This window comes from Polistes canadensis, unplaced genomic scaffold (genome assembly GCF_001313835.1).
Source record: "Polistes canadensis isolate GaletaPanama2010 unplaced genomic scaffold, ASM131383v1 scaffold_50, whole genome shotgun sequence".
NCBI classification, from domain to species: domain Eukaryota; kingdom Metazoa; phylum Arthropoda; class Insecta; order Hymenoptera; family Vespidae; genus Polistes; species Polistes canadensis.
This window is the reverse complement of record NW_014569597.1, coordinates 296,169-320,918: the sequence shown is the minus strand read 5'-3', so window position 1 is coordinate 320,918 and position 24,750 is coordinate 296,169. Positions and strand designations below refer to the sequence as shown.

The window sequence follows — 24,750 nt, the reverse complement described above, 5'->3', positions numbered from 1 at the left end:
GGGTTACTTGTACACTTGTTTATTTAACGTATATAGCAAACCAGTTTCAACAATCTGTTAAATATTTCAAATTAGAATTTAGGTTGGCTAGGTGGTATTTCTTGAAAGTCACAATCAGTAAAACAAAACAAGTATATACCGAAGAAGAAATACGTCGACTGGTCAATCGCCTATCCATAGTTAGATTTTCTTCGTAAGCGTCTGGTAGAATCACTTATCCGTGAAGATGTCGCATCGAGTATCCGATCGACACAAATGTAGATATTGCGTTCTCTCGAACACAGAAAGGAGTCGGTCAAATAACAGTATGTCATGGCCTCCGAATGCCATCTTTGGTATCCCCGAAGTATGGAATTTCTCATCTTTCCTTCTCACAGTTACAAATGTCTATGGTCTTTCCCTGTCACCATTTGTGCAATTTTTTATCTTTTCAATCTATTTCCTATACTTGTAACACACATAATAACAGTACACAAATAATAATGTTTTTTTTTATAAATATCTAATTTAAAGATTTTTAACAATCAACATTGAGTTCTTCCGCAATTTCTCCTATATATAACGTGACCATAATTGGATAAAAGTTAACTAGAAAAAACTGCGTCAAATGTGATATAATAAAAATCCTAATTATTTTTTTGCCCTATATATACACTATAGATTATAATGTAATAATAATTTTATAAATAACTACATGTATATATATACATATATATATGTATATATGTATATATTATTTACAGATGGAAACTTTGGCAATGATCAAATTAGAGCCTCCAGAATAGAAGGAGACTTGCAGGGTGAGTTTGTTTTTAATTTCATTTTATTTACATTGAAAAAATATAAATATATGTATAATTATATTGACAATTTTCCGAATATATAAATATATACATAACATTGCGTTTAACATATTCTCGATGTTATTGTGAGGTTGATGTTAATTGTAAAAAACAACAAAAAAATTGTTTTCTTATATTATATAATATATACTTAATTCATATATGTTCTCGACTTGGTAACAAATGATTTCTCTATCCAAATCTGATGTCAAATATTTTCTTATATTTCTGATACTAATATATATATATATATGCTCTGAATATATATTCTGTTATACCGAAAGCAATGTTATGTCTAGTCACTTTATTTCTGCTTCAACCTTTGTCTCTACCTATTTTACTTTCTCCACATGATGAATATTGTATTTGTCATGTCTAAACTTTATACGTGCGTGTTGACGCGAGGTGCGGCCGTGTATATAAACCTTTGAACCGGAAAACATTTCTATATATCTCCATTTCATAATAATTAATACGCATAATTAGATTTAGTTAAAATAAGTATCTGTATAACTACTGTCGAATAGAAATAAGATAGACAAATAAAATATTATTTTTATATTAGTCATAAATAATACACATACAAATAAATATATATATACAAAACGTAAAGACTAAATTATAAATGTATTTTATATTTTGTCAAGTATTTTGATACATAAATTATTTTTTATAAATGAATCATCGAGATTGACTGATACGAGAGATCTGATTTATTTTATTTTACGATAAATTAAATAACACGAATAAAATTTCTTCAAAAGAAAAAAGAAAAGAAACGGCCGTATATAAAAACGAACATATGACGAAATTTATTACAACAATAAACTAACTTTCGGTCAATTTTCTGTCTTGCAAATCTGTCCTTTATTGAAATCTTTAATATGGTCAGGCTCTATGCACGAAATTCTAACGGCTATTATTTTCTTATTGTTATTTGGCACAAATGACTTCTTAACTATTTTTCCGAAGCTGTATATCGCTAAGAAACAGATCACTCTGTTATAAGCATATCACATTCTAAATTAAAGCTTGATTTGTTTGTTCTCTTGTATGTAATGATTCATTTTTTTTTCTTCTTATATTTTTCTCTAAATTCTACATAACACAAATTATACATAAATACAAACATTTAAATAATGATTAGAATGCTATACCAAATAAGTTATTTTCTATAGTTCTTATTCTCATTGTATCCCTTTCTTACTTCTTCAAGATAGCATTTTAACAATAAATCATATTGGATACATACAAATCAAGCTTAACAAAATGAGGAGCGATATTAACAATAAGTCGATACAGGTATTGTAGATTACAAAAGAAAGAAGCTGTTCTATTAAAATCGTCTATCTCTTTTTCTGTTTTTCTGTTACTGCTCCTGCCTGCTCCCCGCCTTCAACTATTCTCAACAACTGGATGCCGTCTGCCTCCAACGTCCGCCCGCATCTCCGTCTCTTCTCCGACGACCTACGTTGTAAAAACCTACGCGATAAATACATATAAACAACACCGGACGGATTTTACAAATGACAATGAAACTTCAATCACGGACATACAAAACTCAACAACAACAACAACAACATATTCTATTTTTTTTTCTTTTTCAATGGATCTAATCAACACTATCAATCAATCAATCAATCAATCAATCGATCGATCACCATGATGATAACATTGATCAAACGTCCACTGTACTTTGTTCATTTTTTCTTTCGACATTTCGAAACCTTGGACTCTCTTTCTCTCTTTCTCTCTCTCTCTCTCTCTCTCTCTCTCTCTCTCTCTCTCTCTCTCTCTCTCTCTCTTTTTCTTTTTTTCTCTCTTTCTCTTTTTATGTATATGTATGTATTATTGTATTTTCTCTTTGCTTGTTTTTTCCTAAATAACTTTGGGGGTTATTATAATCTGTCTTATATGGTGACGGGTATTATTCATTTTATTGACGTGTACACAATTATTCGACGGTCGGCATATATTCCCAACATTATTCCTATAAATTATTGATCCCGATTTATCGAAACGTGTTCCTTTTTATTATGAAACTAACGTTGTCTCAGGTGTGACTACTGTCCTTTTGGTCTCAGCCCGTCCCGGAAAATCCGTGCCTCCGGTAGGTCTCCTTACAAAAACTGCTCGTACTTTTGTACAAGATGGAGCAAGTACTGAATTTGCGACGCAAGTTCTTGGTACGACATTAGATAATGGACGCCTGTATGCGAGAATTTTGTCTACCTCAAGTAGAGTATTTTATGATAAAGAATCTTCGGTAGATCCTACTAGTCCATACGTCGTATACCCCTCGAGAACAATAGAATATGACTGGCAATCAAAAGTTGATTTGACCAATGCTCCGATTAAAGCCATCGAGGAAATAGAAATAAAAGATAAGAATAAAGATATAATAGGAAATCATTCAGATAACCAGCGTAGATCAAACGATAATAAGGAAACGACAATATTGGACGACTTAACCAGAGAGAATGATATATTTAGTAAAAGGGAATTAGGCTCTGAACTTCAAAGATTTAAACCGGTTAAAGTGAGGCCTGCTGATAATTTACCAACTTACACTGTCAAACAGGAATACATTTCCAATAATTATGATTTCTTTGAAAATGAACAACCGAAAACTAGGACGCGTCTTCCAAAAGTTTTTAAACCTACGGTAAAACCTACGCAGAGAAAGCTCGACAACAAGCCATTAGCTACTGTCACTTATCATGGATTTGCTGATTTTACTACTACAGTTGGCGATACTGTTATAGTGTTCTCTCCTAGTACCTCACCAGCTCCTGTTGGGCGTCCAGCTACCACGATTAAAGGTGATGCTACACTTAGACCCGACGATGGTGTAGCAGTTGTCAAAATTAGGCCTACCGTTGTCTCCGGGGATCACAAACCAACGGATTTACCCTTTACGAAATCTGACAAGCATACAGAAGCTAGTATAAATAATGAGACAGATGAATTATTGGATATTATCAATGGAGGTAATATTCAGCCAAGTGTTGTTGAAGAACCCGAAATCGAATCATCTTCTAGGTCTACCGATCCGTTATTGTTAATACCTGATATAGGAACAAATTCGATCAAACCCACGGGTCTTCTTAAAGTTATAGATTCCATGACATCTTCCGATGGTACTACCACTCGTTATAAGAGTCTTATTTATGGTACATACATTGGCACCAATTATGCCCAAGTTATTCATACTTCTTCTAACGTATACTTTTTCCCTAACACTGCTACGATAACGAATAATAATGACGAAGATACTACTGAAGAATATGAATATACTAATATAAATGACGATGAACAAGAACAAGATACGACCATCGAAATGGCTATTAGTACAACACCGCAAGTAATCACGACTAGCGAAGAAGCATCGCCAGAAATGAACGAATTAACGACTCCATTCAAAGACACCACCGACAGCGTCTTAACAACGTTAAAAGATATTTTAGAAAGTGCGAGAAAAGTTTTAGGAACAACTGACTCTGCATTGCCAACATTCGACGATGTGATACCTAACGATATTCTTTCTGGGGATCCTCAAGGACGTAGCATCAAAGGTGGATCATCTAAAAACGAATATGATCAAGCAAAAAATAATGTACAACAAGCAGATTCCGATGATGCGAAACAACAAATTACATTTGCAACGAAACTCCTTCCTTCCACTGTATACGAAACATTTACGTATTACACAACTTTCTTCATTCCTGATAGCAATGGCGGTACGACTACGTCGATAAAATCGCGAGAAGTGACATCTTCCGAAGTTACTTTCTTGACGGAATTAATTTCGCCAAGTTCAACCGAAAGCTTCATTTATCCTACTAAATCAGATACCTCGATAATATCGCAACAGATTACGAATTTGCAATCACAATTTGATCAGGAACAAACTACAAAACAAGACGAAGAGATAGAATTAATATTTAAAACGTTATATACAACGTATACATACTTGACAACATTTTTCCAAAAAGATACGTCAAGTATTTCTAGTAGAGAGGTAGTTGAAACTAATGTCATTACGCAAACTGTTGGACCCAATGGTGTGTCAGCTGCAGTAGCTAGTCTTTTTGAAAAAGAGGAGCCTATCCTAATAAGTCCCACCGAGATATCACAGACTATCTTGCCATCAATAATTTCTCAACAAGGTGGAGAAGATTTATCAACAACTCCAGAGTATTCAGAGTTTACAGGAAAGGAAATTACAGAGGGTAGTTTGACCACTGTTCTGGATGACGAAACTACGATCAGTGAACATATTAGTACCGTACCAACAGTGTCCGAAGATGAATTTGAAGATACTGAAAAGGAAATAACTCAACTTGAAGCCAGTCCAATTTCATCAAATGGTATATCAACTGGTATAATGAAACATCAGTTGAAGACCTATTATACAACGTACACATATTTTACAACCACTTTTGTCGATGATGAAACGGAAATAGAAACGAGGACGGAAGTATTCACCAACGTTGTGACAGAAACTATTCAATCTAGCCCAACAATTACTGTTTCGCAAGAATCCACATCGTCTACGTTGCAACCTCAGACTACTCCTAAACCAGCAGTTCCACCAGAAATCTTAGCATATTTGGAAGCACTTCAAAGACAGAAATCTCAAGAGGAAGCTTTCTTATTGGCAAAAAAAGTTCAAGCGGAAGCTAATTCTCCGGAACAAGTTAACAGTCCAAGTGAGACTACATTGATCACTGAAGCGATCACCGAAGATTTCACTGAAATTCCAACGACATTGGAACAACAATCTTCTACTGAAAATATATTTCGTGATATTGAAATCAATGGACAAGTGACACCAAATCCTCCTATAAATGGTGAAGTTTTAGGATCAATGATCACGGATGTTCTTTCATCTTCCAGTTCTGGTGGTGGTACTGTTTTGGATGTTATGGATAAAAGAAATGCCGTGCCAGAAGATCAAGAATTATCAGAGTCAAATCACCAGGACGTTGAACCTCCACCGACGCTCCTACTGCAAACTAGTTACACAACATTCACTTATTTTACGACAATGTATAAAGGTGATTCGTCTAATGTTGCCAGTCGTCTGGAAACGGTAACGAACGTTGTCACCGAAACTATAAGACCAACGGCTGCGTTACCTGCGGAGTCAAGTACATTACCAGTTACTTATTTCACAACCTTTACGTATTGGACAACATTCTACAAAGGTGGCGATACCCTGACAACGAGTCGTGAAGAAACAGTTAGTACAGTTGTAACTCCAGATGTCGCAGCTACGCCAACTATACAATTGGAAATGATAATGACATATAGACCAGATTCAACATCATCGTCATCGTTGATCGAAGAACAATTGTTTAGTGACACTAAAGCTAAGATAACAGCTGACAATGAAGTTACACCGTCAGACATTCCACTGCTTGAACAATCTCTTTCAGAAGCAACTACAACTACTAAAGAAAGCAACGATGATATAATAACTGAAGACACCTCGATCATTAGCTTAGAACCAACAACGTTCTATACTACATATACATACTTTACAACAACGTACGCAGGTAACGAGACTATTTTAAATAGTAGATTAGAAACTGTAACTAGTGTCTTCAAACCAAATACTACGGAACCAAAAGCAACTGGACGCGCAATTGGTAATGGCATATATCCTGAAGTTCAAGGATTAGAAATAGAAAGTAAATCTATAGCACCATCGAAGGCCGTAGAAATTCCTAAAACAGGATTACTATCCACTATTCGTTCTAGTAAAATTCAAAATGATGTTACAACGCATTATATGACCGATGTATATGGTACCGTCATTGATGGTCTTTATGCACAAGTTATGGAAAGTTCAACTAGTTTAGAAACATCTTCGGTTTTAGCTACTCCTGTACTTCCTACAGGAGTACTGTCCTTAAACAAAGGTAGCGTGATAGATGCAGATGGTATAACTACTGTTTATTTTACAACCAAGCAGATTGGTACTTTAATCGATGGTGTATATGCAAAAGTTATCGAAAACAGTTCTAGTACCAAAATTGACGAGACCAAAAAGCAAACTATTTCATCGACCCCCAAACACAGAACCGGATTGGTGCGATTGATCGAAGGTCAAATTGAAAATGATGGCATCACGACCTATTATCAATCCAAAGTTATTGGCACTAGTATCGAAGGCAGATATGCACAAATAATTGAAAGCACTTCCAGTTTTGCATCTACCGCAGCAACTTTAAGTATTGCACCAACGTCAACGTTACTACCAAGTACTTCGATAGGAATCGTTGAAATATCGCCATCACCTGCCGTGATTCAATCATCTTTATCGGAAGATCCTACAACGGAATCTCCGGGACAGAACGAGGATTCTGAGGAAAATGAAGAGAATGAAGAAGAGGATGATCAACAAGAGGACGATCGAAGTTCAAGGAAAAAGTCACGATTAACATTCTCATCGAGGAAAAAATCATTTACTCCAGTAATTATACCATTTGCATCTAGAAATCGACCAACATTTAACCCAAAACGTAAAGGGGCACAAGGTGCAACAACTATTACCAGAACAGATATAACACCTACCATAACTGCAACGTTAGCTGGTAAAGGTAATAGATTCGCATCGTCAAGAGGACGCGTTAGTTCACCTATCGGGCCATATTCTTCTACGGTGTCACCGTCCAGTTCGAGAAGATTTTCTGGAAGAAGAAATACGGCATCAGCAACGAGTTCTATCAATTCGGCAACAGTAGGAGCTCGAGGTAGAGGAGCATCTAGAATATCACCGTCGTCTATAGGAAATAGACGGGCACCTGCTACTATTAGAGGTTCTTCAAGAGGTTCACAACGTGGCTCAAGTTCCATATATCCAGGAGCATCGTCCAGATACAGACCTGGTATACGAGCATCATCTACTTTACTACGAGGACAATCGACTATCAGGCAAGACGATCAAGATAATGATGCCAATGAATTCACCACGACTACTTTAGTGACAGAAGAAACGCCTTATACCCAGGAGACCGATGATGGGGAAACGGTTACTGTACCTCTTCAAACAACAACTGAATCTTCTCGAAGATCTACGAATCCACTTTTAAGATTCCGTAGACCGATTAACTTTAATAGTGGTTCGTCAAGAGCAAGCACAACTCCGAAGCCCACCAATCGAAACAACAAATCCAACTCGCCTAGCATACCAAATCGAAACGTTGGCTCTCGATTAAATAATAGATCTACTCCGCCAACGCCGACTAGACCTCGTCAAACAAATGCAGGTTTCTTTCCGCCTCGTGGATATTTTAGCAGGAAACAGGAATCGATTGTAGAAGATCAGATCGAAGATACTGATCACGAAGAAGAGGAAGATATCGAAGAAGATCCAGTTGAAGAAATTGCGGATAACGATTATGAAGGTTCAGAACATGAAGATAAAACTACGGCTACAAATATCAATGCCAATCGTCGTTTTGGTAAAACAACTGGTCCAGTTGCACAAATCAGACCATTTGGGTTATACGGAAGAGGAAAGAGGGTTCGTCGGCAGGCAAATCAATTGAGATCATTAACCAGTCGTTTTCGAAAATCCAAGCCGATAGCAACCAAAACCGATGAAATGATCGACGTTGTTGGTAGTCCATCTAATGTTGAAGATACAACTAAAGCATCGATAAAACCAGTTGCTCGATACAGTGCTCGTACTAGAACTTCAACAGGTCCACGACTTAATCTGAAGTCATCAAATAATCAAGAAAAATCGCAAATGGACACGACGGAAACGTCTGCGAGTCAATCAAATAAAGCTACTAATGGAAGAACGAAACAAATTACTAATAGCAACAGCAGAACTACATCCTCGAGGATAAAACCTTCCCCGACGTCAGGCAATAGTAGACAATTTACTCTGAGGGAGAAAGATTCGTTACAAACTAGATCTAGTTACAAGTCGAGGTCGCAATCCTCGGGAGCTAGAACTACCAGTAGAACAACGAACAAAGCAACAGATAATGTCAAAGCAAGACCGCCAAGACTGAGAACTAATTCTGGGAAAAGTCAAGTGGAATCGATTAATAGTTCGCGTAGAGTTTCTCCTTCGCGTGCTACTTCCAGAACTCCAAATAGAAACGGAAGTACCAGAAGAACTTCGCAAAAGGGAAGAACTTCTCACGAAGACATTAGAGAATCTCCAATGATTTATCCAGATTTTGATGGAACCATAACAGTAACTCATTATGTACCAACGGAAGTAACCATACCTGTAGTAAATAATGGTGTAACCGAGCAGCGCAATATTATAACGGCTCACCCCAGTACTGAAGTCCTTGGTCCTTCTCAGTACAGCACTGTTACAGGTGGCGATGGTCGACCACTGGTAGTTATCGTCAGCGAAGCTACAGGTATTAATAGTCAAGGTCAAACCGAGATTACACGATTTTTGCTTCACGAAACGCCTACAACGCGCGTTTCTCATACACTTACCACTTTTGGTGGTCGGAGAGCTTCACAATCAGTGATAGTACCTACAACAGTTTATTCAGTTGAAAATGTAGTTTCTACAATACGACCTTCTCTGCCTACAAATCCACCTCTTGCGAATATCCTTTTATCACAATTGCTTCTGGGTCAGCTAAATCCACAGAACCAATTACTACAGCCTCAAGGTACACCCACTACGCAATATAACACGCGTACCACTACCTACGTCACTACGATTACGAAACATCAAAGCACCGTCATTCCACTTACCTTCCGCGGTAAAGAGATCTTAACTACTTTAATAGACTCCTCAAGCGACATCGTAACCGCAACGGAATTTATCACGGACACTGTTGTAGTCACACCAACGGCAACTTTACCAGCTGCGAATTTGAACTCTTTACTCCTGTTGCTTCAACAACCCCAACAACAAATACAACCCAATTCAAATCCTTTGTTGGATCCCTTGTTTGCCGCTGCTCCGTTGTTAACGCAAAGTAATACTTTACCGGGTGAAGTTGAAAGGCGACATCAACCGGCAGATTCGGATTATAAACCAGACAGCTATGAATATTCGGACGAAGATCTAGAGGAATATGAAAAACCATCGCGAGTTCGAGGTGGACGGGGTAGGTCTCATGATAGAAGAGAAGATCAATCAGTTACTTCGAAAGCTGAATCTAGCGTGGTGACGCTTTATGTCTCTGGCCGAAGACCTGGAGAATTTAGCACCGTATTGAGTACTGTTAAAATTGGAGAACAAGCAACAGCATCCAGAAGACGAAGGAATATAAATAGATCTGTTAAAGTACAACCATCGATTCCACCGTCCTTACACGCGGGCTCAGAAACATATGCTATTCTGACAGGAAGCGAAGATACCGTCGACGCACATACGCCAACGCAAAGCCTTGAAAGTGTAGTAGGTGACGTGGGACGGCATATTCACACATACACTCATACCTAATTCTTCCTATTATAGAAATCCTTTCTTTCTCCTTATCCTTTGTCCTCTTTTCACTCATTGGTTCATTACAATCTTTTCCAAATACTCGTAGTTGGCGATCTTTCTAGAAATTTACTTTATTTGGACAATGGTTTGTTGTTCAAATCAATGCATTTAACCAAATATAATGGAAAGGAAAAGCAATATTGAATATGTCAGATATAATTCTGATATCTATTCGAATGATCAGCATTGCTTTTCAATATTGTTATTATAAAGAAAGAGATCCGTGTTAGCGAAAGCTCGCAGCTTCGAAAAGACTAGAACCATTGAATTGAATTAATTATCCGGTTTCCATCACGTATATTTTCTTTTAATCCTTATTAAATATTTTCTTCCTTTTCTCCCCCCCCCTCGTTCTCCCTTCCTCTCTTCCTCTCTCTCTCTCTCTCTCTCTTTCTCTATTAAAATTCCTATTTAACCATTATCTCATATTTCCTTCTACTACCACAATGCCTTTGATGCCACCGCCGCCGCACGCGCGCCCACACGACGACAACCTGGCCAGGTATAGCATGATCTTTTAGCATTTGTTGCAACCAAAAAAGCATGTTGTAAAAATAATACTATTCGAATATATTATATACTGCGCTTGAAAAAAAAAAAACAAAAAGTATAAATAAAATGACAAAATACTCTCAGACTCATCCTGATTCGTAATATTTGGCAAATATTATCTCTTTGAATTTGATTACTATCATCTGCTTATCCGTGGAGATTTTGAAATACGAGACAAATCTTGGGGCAAGTTTAACAAATGCATAAACAAGTGAACAGAGAAGAATGCAACATTTCAGGGGAGCAACATAACGGCCTAAACGACAACATTAATCCAGCTGAGGAAGAATATAGCAGATCGTTAAATGATGATAGCGCATATGTTGATAACGAAGAAAATCAGGCCTTTGATAGATCTGTCTCAGATGATACTGACGAATATCCCGAAATTAGACCACGTAAAAAAGTTAGAATTCGTATTCCCGTAATTCGAAGTAAAGTTCCAAAGAAGCATAAACTCACCGTGGTCAGACGTAGACCTTTAATACCATTAACTAGAAATGAACAAATTATACAAAATACTGTTCAAACGCCCAAAAGAATTGTCACGAGAGTTAGAGCATTAGGATTAGCACATACCAGACCCTCAATTATTGATGTAACTGATCTAGAAAATCTGACATCCGAGACTACACGTCACAAAATTACAATTACACGAAGAAGAAAACTCGAACCAACAGCGAGTACGGTGACACCGAAAAGAGTAAGAATTACTAGAAAAAAATTAGTTGCCGTGAGACCTATAGAACCAACGTCAACGTTAGCTATTATTACTACAGGTTTTTTTACTGCATCTTCAGACTATAGTGACGAATATGAAGACGAAGAAAATATAGAAGATATCGAAGATGAAAATCATCCTACTTCTACTCCTAGTCTTGAAGAAACACCTAATATAATTGAAAGTAAACCAGAAGAAGAAGAAGAATTCAGTGAATTTATATCATCAACATTAAGCGTAACATCGGTATACGAAATTATTGATGAAATGCCCGTAATAATTACAGACAATTTTTTCTTTCCACCATCTGATGACGAGGAAGATGAAAGTTACGAAGATGATAATTATACAGAAACAACAACGTCTGATGTATCTACTTCGTTGAATGAAAAAGACAATAAAGTACACCATGACGTTCAATTAGAAAATGTTGATGTTACCAAAATTACATCAAATATAAATGAAGAAACCCTCACAAATCCTGTCACAGAATCTGAAACATTAAATAAAAATAGAACATCAAATACAGATACTGTCGACGTATCATCGGCTAGCACTGCAACATTGTTACCGTCAATAACAATAATAGAATCAACTGACGTTGTAAATGAAAATAACAATCATGAGCTTGATATATTCAATTCTACTACGGAGACTTTACATGAAATTATAGAGACAACGACTCCTTTATCGGAAGGAGAAACAACTACTGTAGAAGAAGAAACAACTTTTGTAACAGAGGAAACACCTACCATACAAGAGGAAACACCTCCCGTACAAGAGGAAACACCTCCTGTACAAGAGGAAATAACTCCCGTACAAGAGGAAATAACTCCCGTACAAGAAGAAACAACTCCTGTACAAGAAGAAACAACTCCCGTACAAGAAGAAACGACCCTTGTACAAGAAGAAGAAACTACTCCTATAAAAGAAGAAGAAATAAGTTCTTTACAGGAGGAAGACAAATTTTCTGTACAAAGAAATGGTGGAATGACAGAAGCTACCCTTTTTGATAAGCTAAATACATTTATTTCAACTGAAAAAACAAGTACCACTACTGTATTTGAAGAATCGATAGAACAAAGTACCATAGTACCAGATGTAACAGAACAATCAGTGCCAACTATTTCAGAAACAATAAAAACTAATATAGAAAGAAATTCTGAATCCTTATCAATAAGCAACGATATCAAAGATTTGGATACAATGAAAGATATTATTAATACTTCCATAAATGATTTGACAGATACCAGTCTAACTTCAAGCTCTAACGAAGAACAAAACGATGATGAAACGTTAGCAGTAAAACCTATACAGTCGTACAATGTATTTGAAACCCCTTCAATTCTTATTCCAATAAATACACCCGAAACAGTAATTGATATTACGTCCGGTTTGAAAACTTCTGATTTAAAAATATCCTTAACACCAAATTCCTCTATTGCTTTTAACTTCGATGATTCTTACATACCAAGCGTAATTCCTCTTAATGCAGAGTATACCATATCAAATACTCCAGAAATTCGAATTAAAACAACAAATGTTTTAACTTTCAATCTTACAACAACTATTCCTTCGCCCACGCCAGAAGATATCGAGGCTGGTTTGGCTGATGATCTTTATCTATCATTATCGCGCCCTGATTTCTCCGAAATCGTAACATCCAAATCAGAATCAATTGATATAGAATCCAAATCAACATCATCCCAATATATCCCGTTAGAACCTAGTACAAGCATTTACTACACAGAGACAATAGTAACATCAACACGATTGAGAACCTATACATACATAGTAACAAAACTGAATGGACTCGAAACGCAAGTGACATCTTCTACGACCATTAGACCGAGAGTGACGACACTCACTTTGACGGTGCCCATCACGGTGACTGTCACTCCCACCATGGAGTCAACAGTCAACACATATTCATCTATATGTAATGCAGTATCTGTTTTTGGTGAGTAGTTCATTTTTAACTCATGAATTTTTCATTTCAAATTATTTTAATGACATAGATTTATAATTAATTTAATTGACAATATTTTACGTAATGGTCATTGCGAGTGAGACTTTTGACGTAAACAGAAATATCAGTATGTCTACGTGTAATACATCTCACGTAACTGATTTTTTAAATCGAATTATTTCCTTCGTACACACACGCACACAAATATCGTAATTATGTAAAAAATGTACATATTGTAAATGATAAAGAATTTTGTACATATTTATTATACTATTTTCATTGTTAATATTAGTATACTTGTCTTTTGATGTAGAAGATTATACTTATATTTGAAAAATACTTCTAATTCGCAACTAACAATTTTTTTACAACAAACATTTTTATATTGAATATAATATTGGTATTACATATATTTGTTATATTATAGGTATTGGGATATTTAATTAAGATGTACATATATGTAATTATTTTAATATGTAAAGTAGTTTACATTTAACTTCATATATTACTTGATCTCTGTCTCTCCCTCTCTCTCTCTTTTTCTATCTCTATCTCTATCTATCTATTTATTTTTTACTTTTCGACTAATATTTATAAGTGGGCATATTCTGAATAAGAAGAGTGCAATTTGTATCGTAAAAATTAATATTTATTTGAATTACTTAATGTTAATAGGAGAAGATAAATCAAGAGAAGAGGAAGAGGGAAGAAAACTTAATCTAGCAACACGTGTCATGTCTAATGGAGTAGAAGTTATTGTAGCAGGACCAACTCCAGCTTTGAGATGGGAAAATTCAAATCCTCAACCAACCTTGACATTATCAGATACAGTAGTTATGTTATTGCCACAAGAAAAGTCTAACGACTTTGTTACGAAAACATGTACTACTACACTCACGTATTTTGGAACAATTAATAACAGTGGAAACTCTGTTATTCCTACAGAGGTATATAATACATTTATTAGGAAATTAATTAACATGAAATTCTTTAATTACAAATATAAGGTATCAACATTTTTTTTTTAAGGCTGTACATAATACAGCTACGGAAGAACGTCACAAGAAACCTGGATCAGAAACAGCAACTGATGTCTTAGAACCATCCCCAACATTACGTACGGGAGTGCACAAAACGACATATACGTATTTAACCGTAGACACAAATCATGCTAATATGGAAGATTCACTGATCACTAATACAAAAGTTGTAACAAATAAAATCACAACGCCTCAAGACTATTTACATATGATGTTGGAACCCTCAGAAGTATCACATCCAGAAACAAATACGTATTTAAGTACGAGAATATTGGAAAAAACTTATATGGAAGATGGTCATACTAAAGTGAAAACAAGTGATACAATTACTCAGGTTAGATTTTGAAATTTATAACTTTTTGTTATGTTAAATCTGTTCTTTAATATATAAGAGATATTTTATTTCTTTTCCTTCAGTTAATAGCAACTGAATCTGGACCACCACCTAAGCCTACCAGTGTCATTACTACTTTAACAGCTTTAGATAGTACTGAAGAATCTATGACTGATATAATGAAGACTTATTATATCACATATACATACTATAATACATTGTTTGAGAAAGGTACATCTTTTATACGTACAAATGTTGCAACTTCAACAAATGTTGTTTTAGAAAAAATTCCTATAAAAGATACATCTACGACAAAAATCACACCAATCAGTTCTACACCCGAACCTATCCAAATTTTTGCTACCAAAACGTATCTTACGACGTTTACTTACTTCACAACACTTTTACAGGTACAGTATATTATATTAATTATAATTATACTGAGCGGGGGGTAATTCAAACATGATTTTACGTCACAGTAATTTTGTTCATAGGCTGGGCCTGATGGTGAAACATCAACAACCATATCATCTCGTTCTCACATTATAGAGAATGTGGTAACAGAATCAATAGCACCAAGTTTACTCGACGCTGGTTACATGAATGCTTTACTCACGACAGCGTATCATTCTGATCCAGTAAAGAATGTGGTTACTGGTTCAACAATTATTTTCTTTGATGAGGAAGATCAGATTGATCCAACTGCATCTAGCAGCTTAGTAGAATCTACTACATCTCTTGGAACAGAAAAAGATGAAAAATCTTCTGAGAATTTATCATTGAACGTATTAGCTAGTGTATCTTCAGATTCAGCAGAATCAACTATCAATCGCATTGACTATGTAAATAATCAGGTAAATAATTTTTTTGTTTATTTAACAACACTAACAAGTTATTTAAATAAAGATACGTCCAATTTGAATATTAACAAAGGCGTTTGTTATTTATTATATTATTTTGTTAATTTAGGATAATAATAATATTACAACGTTGTTGAATAATACTACTGAACATAAACAACCTTCAACCCAAGAAGGAGGTGACATTCAACTGAGCAATCTTCTACATCTAGGATCTTTAGGGATTAATGGTCTATCTGCTTTGAAGCCTGTAATTACAGCAATGGCTGGTTTATTACAAGGAAAATCTGCAACTCGTAGAAACGATACAGAACCTTCATCAGTAAGTCAAGAAACTACTACACAAAGATCACCTATCTACATTCCAGTAGCAGAATTTGCTGATGATGACATTGAAGCTGCCGAAAGTCAGAATATAGGTAATATTTTGGAAAAATATAAGTTACGCATACATTGCTGCTCATTTTTATTGAAAATAATAAATTTATCATTTATAATGTAATTATATAATTTAGCTACTCATTTGGTCAATCCTAAGCACAATCACATAGCTGAAACAAGACACAAAGTTACCAGTAGTTTAGCCGATGGAATACCTATTTCACCAGGTGAAGTTATAACAGCTAATAGCGATGTCATTATTGGGAAACCTGGCAAAATGGCACCAAGACCACCTCAAAATTTTGTTAATGAAGATGAACATATTGGAATGAAACCACCACCATTACCAGTACCAAATATTCCTGTCCATCCAGTTTTAGAAATTCTTCAAAACAATCGTGAAGATTTTCAAGAACAACATCCTCCTAAAATTTATAAAGAACAACTACAAATTATACCATCTCATAGGATTTATGAAGAACATTTAAAAATCCCACTTTCTATGTCACTAAATGCAAAACTTCAAGTAGTTCCAACACAACCTCAGAAATTGCATCCTGTTGAGTCTGTTCAGACAAATAAGATTGAATTAAAACATGAATACATACAGCATGATCCTTTATTGAAACCACCTGATAAGCCAAGTATAGATAAACATGTAAACAAGCAGCCCGAATGGAGTACAGATGGGTCTAGGGGACCATGGGGAGCAACAAATCCATTAAAACCACCTGCATTGCCAGTTACATTTGGCGACGTATGTATTATTTATTTTATCATATTACTTTGTCAATATATTATATTATATCTCTCATTAATTTAATTATTATTATATTGTGGAATTACTTCACGCGTATAATTTATTTTTTGTTTCAGCTTTATTCAGAGAATTCTGCAAATGATAAATCTTGGTCTACATCGTTTAAACAACAAAAGAATCCAAATTGGGCACAAAAAGATTCTTTTCTCCCTGATGGTTCACCTAAAATTCAAACGTCAGAAACACAATCATCTCCATCCGAACCGATCGTTCACCAAGTCCCACATATTATTGATAGATCAACAGGTCAATCTTTACTTGTTAATATTCAACCTAGTCAAGTAGCAAATGTTATGATTCCTCAAGATGGGACACAGGCTTTAATATTTGGAGATACAGGAGAACGTCACATAAGTGGCCAATATTTCGACGATCCATCGCCATATCCAGAACCTGAAACTGGTCCTGGATTTGTTGGAATCCAAAAGGTATATTTTTTTTATTGATAAAATAATTATGTCAAATATTAATCTCTTTGATTCTAGGCAGAGGATCTATTTCAAAATTTACATGGGAAAGATCCACTGAATTATATGGTTCCGCCATCACCGCCAAATAATTTCAAATCAGCTATACAAAAAACAGATTCCTCCAACAGACAACACATTATCAGGCTGCCGCAAGTTCGTTTCGATCATATTAAACCACCGAATAAGCTAGAACCACCTTTTACCAGACCTGATAGGAGACCAGCAGAAATTCATGTTTTGAAACAAACCCATCAAAGTAGCATAACAAATGGCCAAGGCTTCGTTCACAGTGAAATTTTAGTTCATCATAGACCAGAAACTTTAAACTTACAATTGGTTTCACATCCACCAATTCTGTCTAATGATCATCCCACTAATTCATTCTCTTCTAATGGACAATTTGTCAACAATCAAAAACCTATAAATACTTTACCAACTGTTCCATCTAGACGAGCAGAATCAACTGGCCCAACTGAAATACCACATATATTTATGTATCACAATAAACCAGATTCAGGAAACGAAGTTATTTCGAACACTAATTGGAAATTAAACAAAAAACCACCAAGGATTACTCTGAACAATCGCTTAAGACCTCAATCCGTATTAAGACCAACCATTCATAGACCCCACAACAGCAGGCCGCATATTGAAAAACCTATGAATTCTCTTACCACAAAAACAACATATCCTATGTCTCCAAAATTACCGTTCAAATCACATAATACTGCTCTGTTACCTCATCAAATTTCATCGAATACATATTTACAATACGAGCTTGCAAACAAGTTAGTATCAACAGGAATGAAAAATATGAACAATGTAACAAATCAAGGAATTACTCATAATTACCAAGTAAGTTATAAATATTTTATAAAATTTATTAATATAAACAAGAAAATTTATACAAATCTTATTGAAATAATACATTTATTTATTATGTACAGGTAAACTTTCAAGATCGATTACCTCAAAGTAATTCGGAAAAAACGAATTTGCCAAACTCCTACACGGAAGAATCTATTACTAAATGGAATAATGATCAGGTGCCCACTGGAGCTATAGAATATCATAATCCTTCGTATTTCAAAATAAAATCGGGAAATACTGAATATCATTCTCCGATGATAATTACTAATTCCAAGAATCACACTATTGATTCTAATATACAAAACCAATCAAGGCCATTAGATTCTGAGATTGCTGAATCAGAACATATAAAATCACATCAAAATATTGATTCAAGCGAAATTAATTATGAAAAGAAACAAAATGTGGTAATAAACAATACAGATTCTGTAAACAATTATGGAATAATTAATGCAGGTAATATTCCTCATGGTAAACCATCAATTACTGGACAAGATTTTACGTACAATCAAAATGAAAATACACCCATTTTATATGCAGGTGAACCTTTCAAATTAAAAAATAATAGCTTTAGCTCGCAAAATGAAACCTTCTACGATACGAAACCATTTGAGGTACCTGTTGCAAACAGCAAGCCACATAAAATGTATGATAGCAATGCTGATCATGATAAAAATCATGAATATAGAGAAAAAGAAAGTGAATTTGCTTATGATACAGTTCAAGAATCTTCTTCTATTTATCAGAATAATCAAAAACCTTTGATGCATCATAACGAAAATGTGCAATCATCGACGTTACGATACTCTTATGGACAAGATGACAACATAGATCTCAAGCCACCTGCCATTGTTCCACAATTCAGACCTGTTACTGACCATGAATCAGCCGAATTTTATTCTAAACCACATATTATTGTTACTCCTGAGACAAGACCTACTCGTATACCAGCTGTAGAAATAATAACAAAACCAAATGATATGTTAAATGTTGAACAAAAGAGTAATGTTAGTCATATTAATAATTTTAATACAAACAATTTTGATAGTTTCACGAATCAAAATTCACATAAGGAATATAAAATAGGCCAACAACATCAAAGTATCTCAGAAGATATGGTTCAAAAACAATATGCTAGGCCTAGTTGGAATATTGGCACTTTAGATACTAACATATATATAACACAAAAGAAGTCAGAAATAAAACAGAATGAGCTTATGAATTATACGATTCCTGTTTCCAGTGATAATAAAGTTTATCCAAGAATACAATCATTGGAAACAAAAACGAATCGTCCATCACATTTTCTTGAACAAGGATTAATCACTGGTGTACATCCTGAATATCCACATATTATAACAAAACCGAAACCACAGGTTCCAGACCCTGTTATTATCTCGAGTACTGGAATGAAATCAGATTCGCATATCAAATCAAACGTTCAATTCTCCATGCCAGTTGAGATTACTGACAATGAACAAGACGACAGTAAGACCCAAACAGAAAGACCTCCTAGCATGTTAATAATAAAGACTAATTCATTGAAAAATAAAAATCAAGATAAAGAGATACTTGAAACTGCTTATCAAACTAATTTTGCTTCATTAGATTCAGTAATTGGTAGTTCTGAAAATCAGAAAATGAAAACTAACTTGCACAATATGAGCACTCACAACAATGTTCCAAATATGTTGTACAATATAAAAGAACCTAAAGTTCCCTCGAGAGATATGATGCCACCACCTTTGAGTTCTGTTTCGTCAAAATTAGAAGAAGAACAACAAAAATTGAAACCTCCACCTCCACCATCTAATGAGGTTGTTGGTTTATCACCTCCACCATTGGAAATTACAAACACGTACAGACCATTGCAACATAGACCAGATCCAATTGTTATTAATGAACCAGATTTAATATTATCTTCGAAATATATTCCATTACAGGAATTAACGAAAACAATAGTTCCGCAGCCTAGTATAAAGTCTTCAAATCTTAGAACGACTGTAACCAAATTATATCTTGCTGAACAACTTTCTGAAGTAAATATATTATTATTTATACAATATATAAATAATAAAAAATATTGTTATTAATTATTTTGTCACTCTATTATTTTTTTCAGAGAATGGTACCATCTCTTCCAGCATTACAAACAAAATCTTTCGAAATAAGTACAACAAAAATAGGTGTTTTGCCATTTGGATCAACCCAAAAGCCAACTGCAAGTATATCTAATGCTTACATCAACCAATATATGAAATCAAAATACGCAACAACACAAAATACGATCAAAACGTCCATTATTAGTACGCCAATCATACGTTCTTCTATTTCAACTAAAGGAATAGAACATTCCAGCGGGCCTAGGTAATCAAAATTACAACAAAAATATTTGATAATTTATTTAAATACTTCAAAATAAATAACGAGTATTTAATATTACGAATAATTTCAGAGCATCAGTGCATCAAACTGCTATCACCAAAACAAATACAGTTACTTCGACGCAAATGAAATCATTTGGTGATCAGATAAAATCAAGCAAACCGTCATTAAAACCTGATATTAAACCAACAAAATCATTAACGTTTGAAATGTCACATACTCCTGTTAAATTGGCAGAGCAACCTATATTTTTACAATCAAGTCAAGATTTTATTTTGTCATCTGTTAACACAGAACCTACAGAATCTCTTACATTTATTGTAAACACTGACGGAATTAAAGAATCCAATAAACCGAATCATGAAATAAATAAAACATATAAACAAATGAATACTACAAAAGCAGACCAAATACTTGTAGCCGTGACACAAACAGATAAATCATTAAGAAGTACTGATTCATTTTCAAAAGAGTCTGTAGGTTTTGAAATAAATGAGACAACTACTGAAACTATGAAATCTAACGTAGGAACAGTGATATATGAAAATACCTCTGACACAAATATTGGATTAAAACCCAAAGAGGTAATGTAAACATTTACTGATCACATCTCAAGCATTTCATATTAAATATCTATTTTACATATTAATATTACATGTATATTTTAGATCGTACGGATTAAAATGTCAACGTTGACAAAAATAGAAACATTTGCAGTAGGATTACCACCAACAACAAGAACATTTTTGCTTACACATACGATGACTTCGACTACTGTAGAAACAGTAACAGAAACTTTACACCATCCAACCAATACACTTGCTACTGTGACGTCAAGTATTTTACAATCTGTAGTAACGCGAGTACCATCAATTTATGAAAATAGTATCGATAATGATTCGATCTTTGTGGTAATGAGTGATCAAAAGCCACCTGAGCCTGGTGCTGAAGAGGTATGATAATTGAACATAAAAAAAACCTATATAAATAAATATAAAAATAAATATAGTAAAAATATAATGAGTAAAAGTAAAAGGAAATAACTATAAAAGTTAAATATATTGATGAAGAAATATGAATATCTATTCACAAATTGTTTATATATAGGTAGAAGCAGAATATGGCGAAGAAGATATTTCACGGGATGAACAAAGCCCTACAAACAATGAGATCCATAGGGTTTTAGCTGGAGGTATTTTAGGTGCACCTGTAGTACCTATTCGACCTACTAATCAATGTACACCAGAATGTAAAGGATCTAAAGCAGAAACATGTGTTGAAGTAGAAAATGAAATGAGATGCGTCTGTCGACCAGGATTTGCAAGAATGTTCCCTGATCGGCCTTGTAAACGTAAATATTTTTCTTCTGTCAACTATAACAAAACTATAATTATATAAACATTAAATTTTATCCTGTTTTAGCAACCTATACGTATACCCTCTATGTTGGACTGGATCGTATTGGACATGAATCTGTAACTTATCAAGAGGGTTTGAACGATTCTTCATCTCTAATATATAGAAGACTTGCTGGATCAGTAAAAGATGCTCTAGATAGAACATTAATGCAAAGTGATCTTAGAGATATCTATAGAGCTCTAAAGATTTCGAAATTTACTTCGGATCCAATAAAAGTAGTATTTTATGTACAGCTCAGTGACAATGCTAATGAAACAAGATTAAAGGAAGTTTTTCGAAAATATTTAGTTGGAAGTAATTATAGTTTGGGTGGTACTGAAGTTTATGCTTCGAAAAATCTTGAATTGGTAAATATAATTCTGTATTACTATATTACATATATCTATAATGATTTCTAACTAACTTTATTAACGTTACAATTTCATAAATTATATTTAGATTAATGCATCAGACTTTGATGAGTGTTCTAATGAAGAGGATGGTCCTCATCATGATTGTTCACCAAATGCAGCTTGTTTTAATTTACGAGGATCTTATCAGTGCTCTTGTAAAGAAGGTTGGGCAGATTTATCGGAGAATCCTGCATATCCTGGAAGAATATGTTCACAAGCACCGATAGGTTGTGCAGGATGCAATAATAAAGGGCATTGTATGACTAATATTCATGGTCATGAAATTTGCGAATGTTTCCCATGGTATAGTGGTCAACGATGTCAAGTTAATTTGAAAGGTTAATACTTGATCTATTATAAATTATTATAAATATAATATATATAGAGATATCGCGCGATAATTTTCATTGTCTTTTTTTTCATTTTTTAGTGATGTTGATAGCTCTGGTAACAACAGGTGCCATCTTGTTGGGTTTGCTAGCTGTATGTGTTGGCTTAGCATGCTTTAGACAACCCGTTCATAACAAGCATACTTCTGGAGATACTCGTGCAATGATTTCTGGTGCAGGTGGTGACACTAGCAGTGAAGATAGTGTCGGAGATGTAACTATTCCTTATCACGTTCCACATGTTTTACCACCACCACCACAAATGATAGCACCATTACCTCCGATGAAGAGGCCAATCAGAAAAATCAGTGAAAAATTACATGACCCGCCAAGAAAGCCTATTGTGGCTGTACCAGGTTTGATACATTATCAATGTTGGATATATTCTTTATTATTGATGCTTAATTACACATTTAATCTTTCGTATACAGAAATGACTAATGATGAACAAAGAGATCGCTCCTTAACTGTTATGATTCCTCGTGCTAAATATCGATCAGCTCCTCAATCACCGCAAAATTATAAAACTACTCTGAGCACATTTGTAACTGATGAAAATAAACTCATAAACTACCTTGACAATGGTTCTCAACATCCAGGAAATCGAAAGCAAAGTATATCAAGTACGAAAGATTGTAAGGAATCTGATTTACAAGCTGCAAGAGCACCTGCAGTGTCAACTGGTGCACTTGTCAGTGCCGGATTCCAGGTACTCATTACATTGCACAAAATATAAATAGAGAAAGAGAGAATAAGTATTTAGGAATCTAAAATAATAATTTAACTTTGTATTTTACAGGTATCAGCAACTGTAACAAGAATGATAGATGCAGAATCAACCTTAGCTCGATCATGCGGAGAAACTACTATAGAACCACCGACAAAAGTTCTCAAAAACTGTGACAGTCAAGGCGATCTTACGTCTACTTTAGCCCGTTCCTGTGGTGAAACAACAATTCAAACGCAAACAAAACTACTTAGACAAGATTTAGGTGAAGCAGGATCTATTTTGGCAAGGTCTTGCGAAGAAACAACTATTCAGCCATTTACAAAAATAGCAGCAACTCGAACAAATAGTATTAAAGATACTAGGAACAACAAAAATTCGAGAGATAATGGTAGCGAAGGACACACGATGGCTGAGCGAGATTTGGGTAGTACTTTAAGACTTCCAGCTCACCATCCACCACTTTATAGCCCAGACAGAGTATGATAACAATTTGTCTATCAGTTATAGAAATGAAATACATTGTTTTTATATTTATTTCAAATGATTCGAAATTTTCTAGCGTATAAATACCTTTCTTTTTATCTTGCAGGTTAGTGATAGAGAATCTAATTTTGATTCTCTTTAAATGAACAAGAGAGTATAAGTATAATAATAAATGAGGATTAATCGAAAAATAATTATATTAAAGACACAGCCGCTGGACGGTGGTCTTTGCAGCTGGTTCAGTTGTAAATACTGAAATTCGATGTTGCCAAATATATAACAACATTTAAGAAATACTTTTCACATGTTCAAATGATAAAATGAAGAAAAACGAGAAAGAAAGTGGTAAGACCAAAAAGGACATTTTTTTTAAACAAGACTATTTCTAGGCTTTATCTTTTTCTTCATAAAAAAAGATACCAGGAAAATTGTTTTATTGTAAATCCTTAGAAAATGTTAAATATCATGGATGCAAACAAATTGACTAATATCTTGAAAAATATTATTTATTTCTATACTTGTGTGTGCATTTATAAAGATATATTATAATATCTATATATCTGCATAATATTTGTAAGAACAGTTTGAGATGTTGAACTTCAAATA

At 34.5% G+C, this 24,750-nt stretch overlaps 1 protein-coding gene across 1 annotated transcript; it reads left to right on the top strand.

Moving 5' to 3' along the window:
* Positions 1-226: 226 nt before the first annotated feature.
* On the top strand, positions 227-24,693 carry LOC106785412. The gene is given in 23 exon segments (XM_014745837.1): positions 227-335; positions 744-800; positions 2,900-10,243; positions 11,103-13,562; positions 14,247-14,518; positions 14,601-14,945; positions 15,029-15,355; positions 15,440-15,799; positions 15,915-16,224; positions 16,321-16,943; positions 17,063-17,434; positions 17,492-18,331; positions 18,424-20,385; positions 20,469-20,713; positions 20,802-21,315; positions 21,400-21,760; positions 21,843-22,082; positions 22,154-22,497; positions 22,589-22,880; positions 22,973-23,287; positions 23,363-23,640; positions 23,731-24,138; positions 24,251-24,693. Coding segments are annotated over 23 exon segments (18,414 nt in total). The 3' UTR covers positions 24,287-24,693.
* Positions 24,694-24,750: the final 57 nt, after the last annotated feature.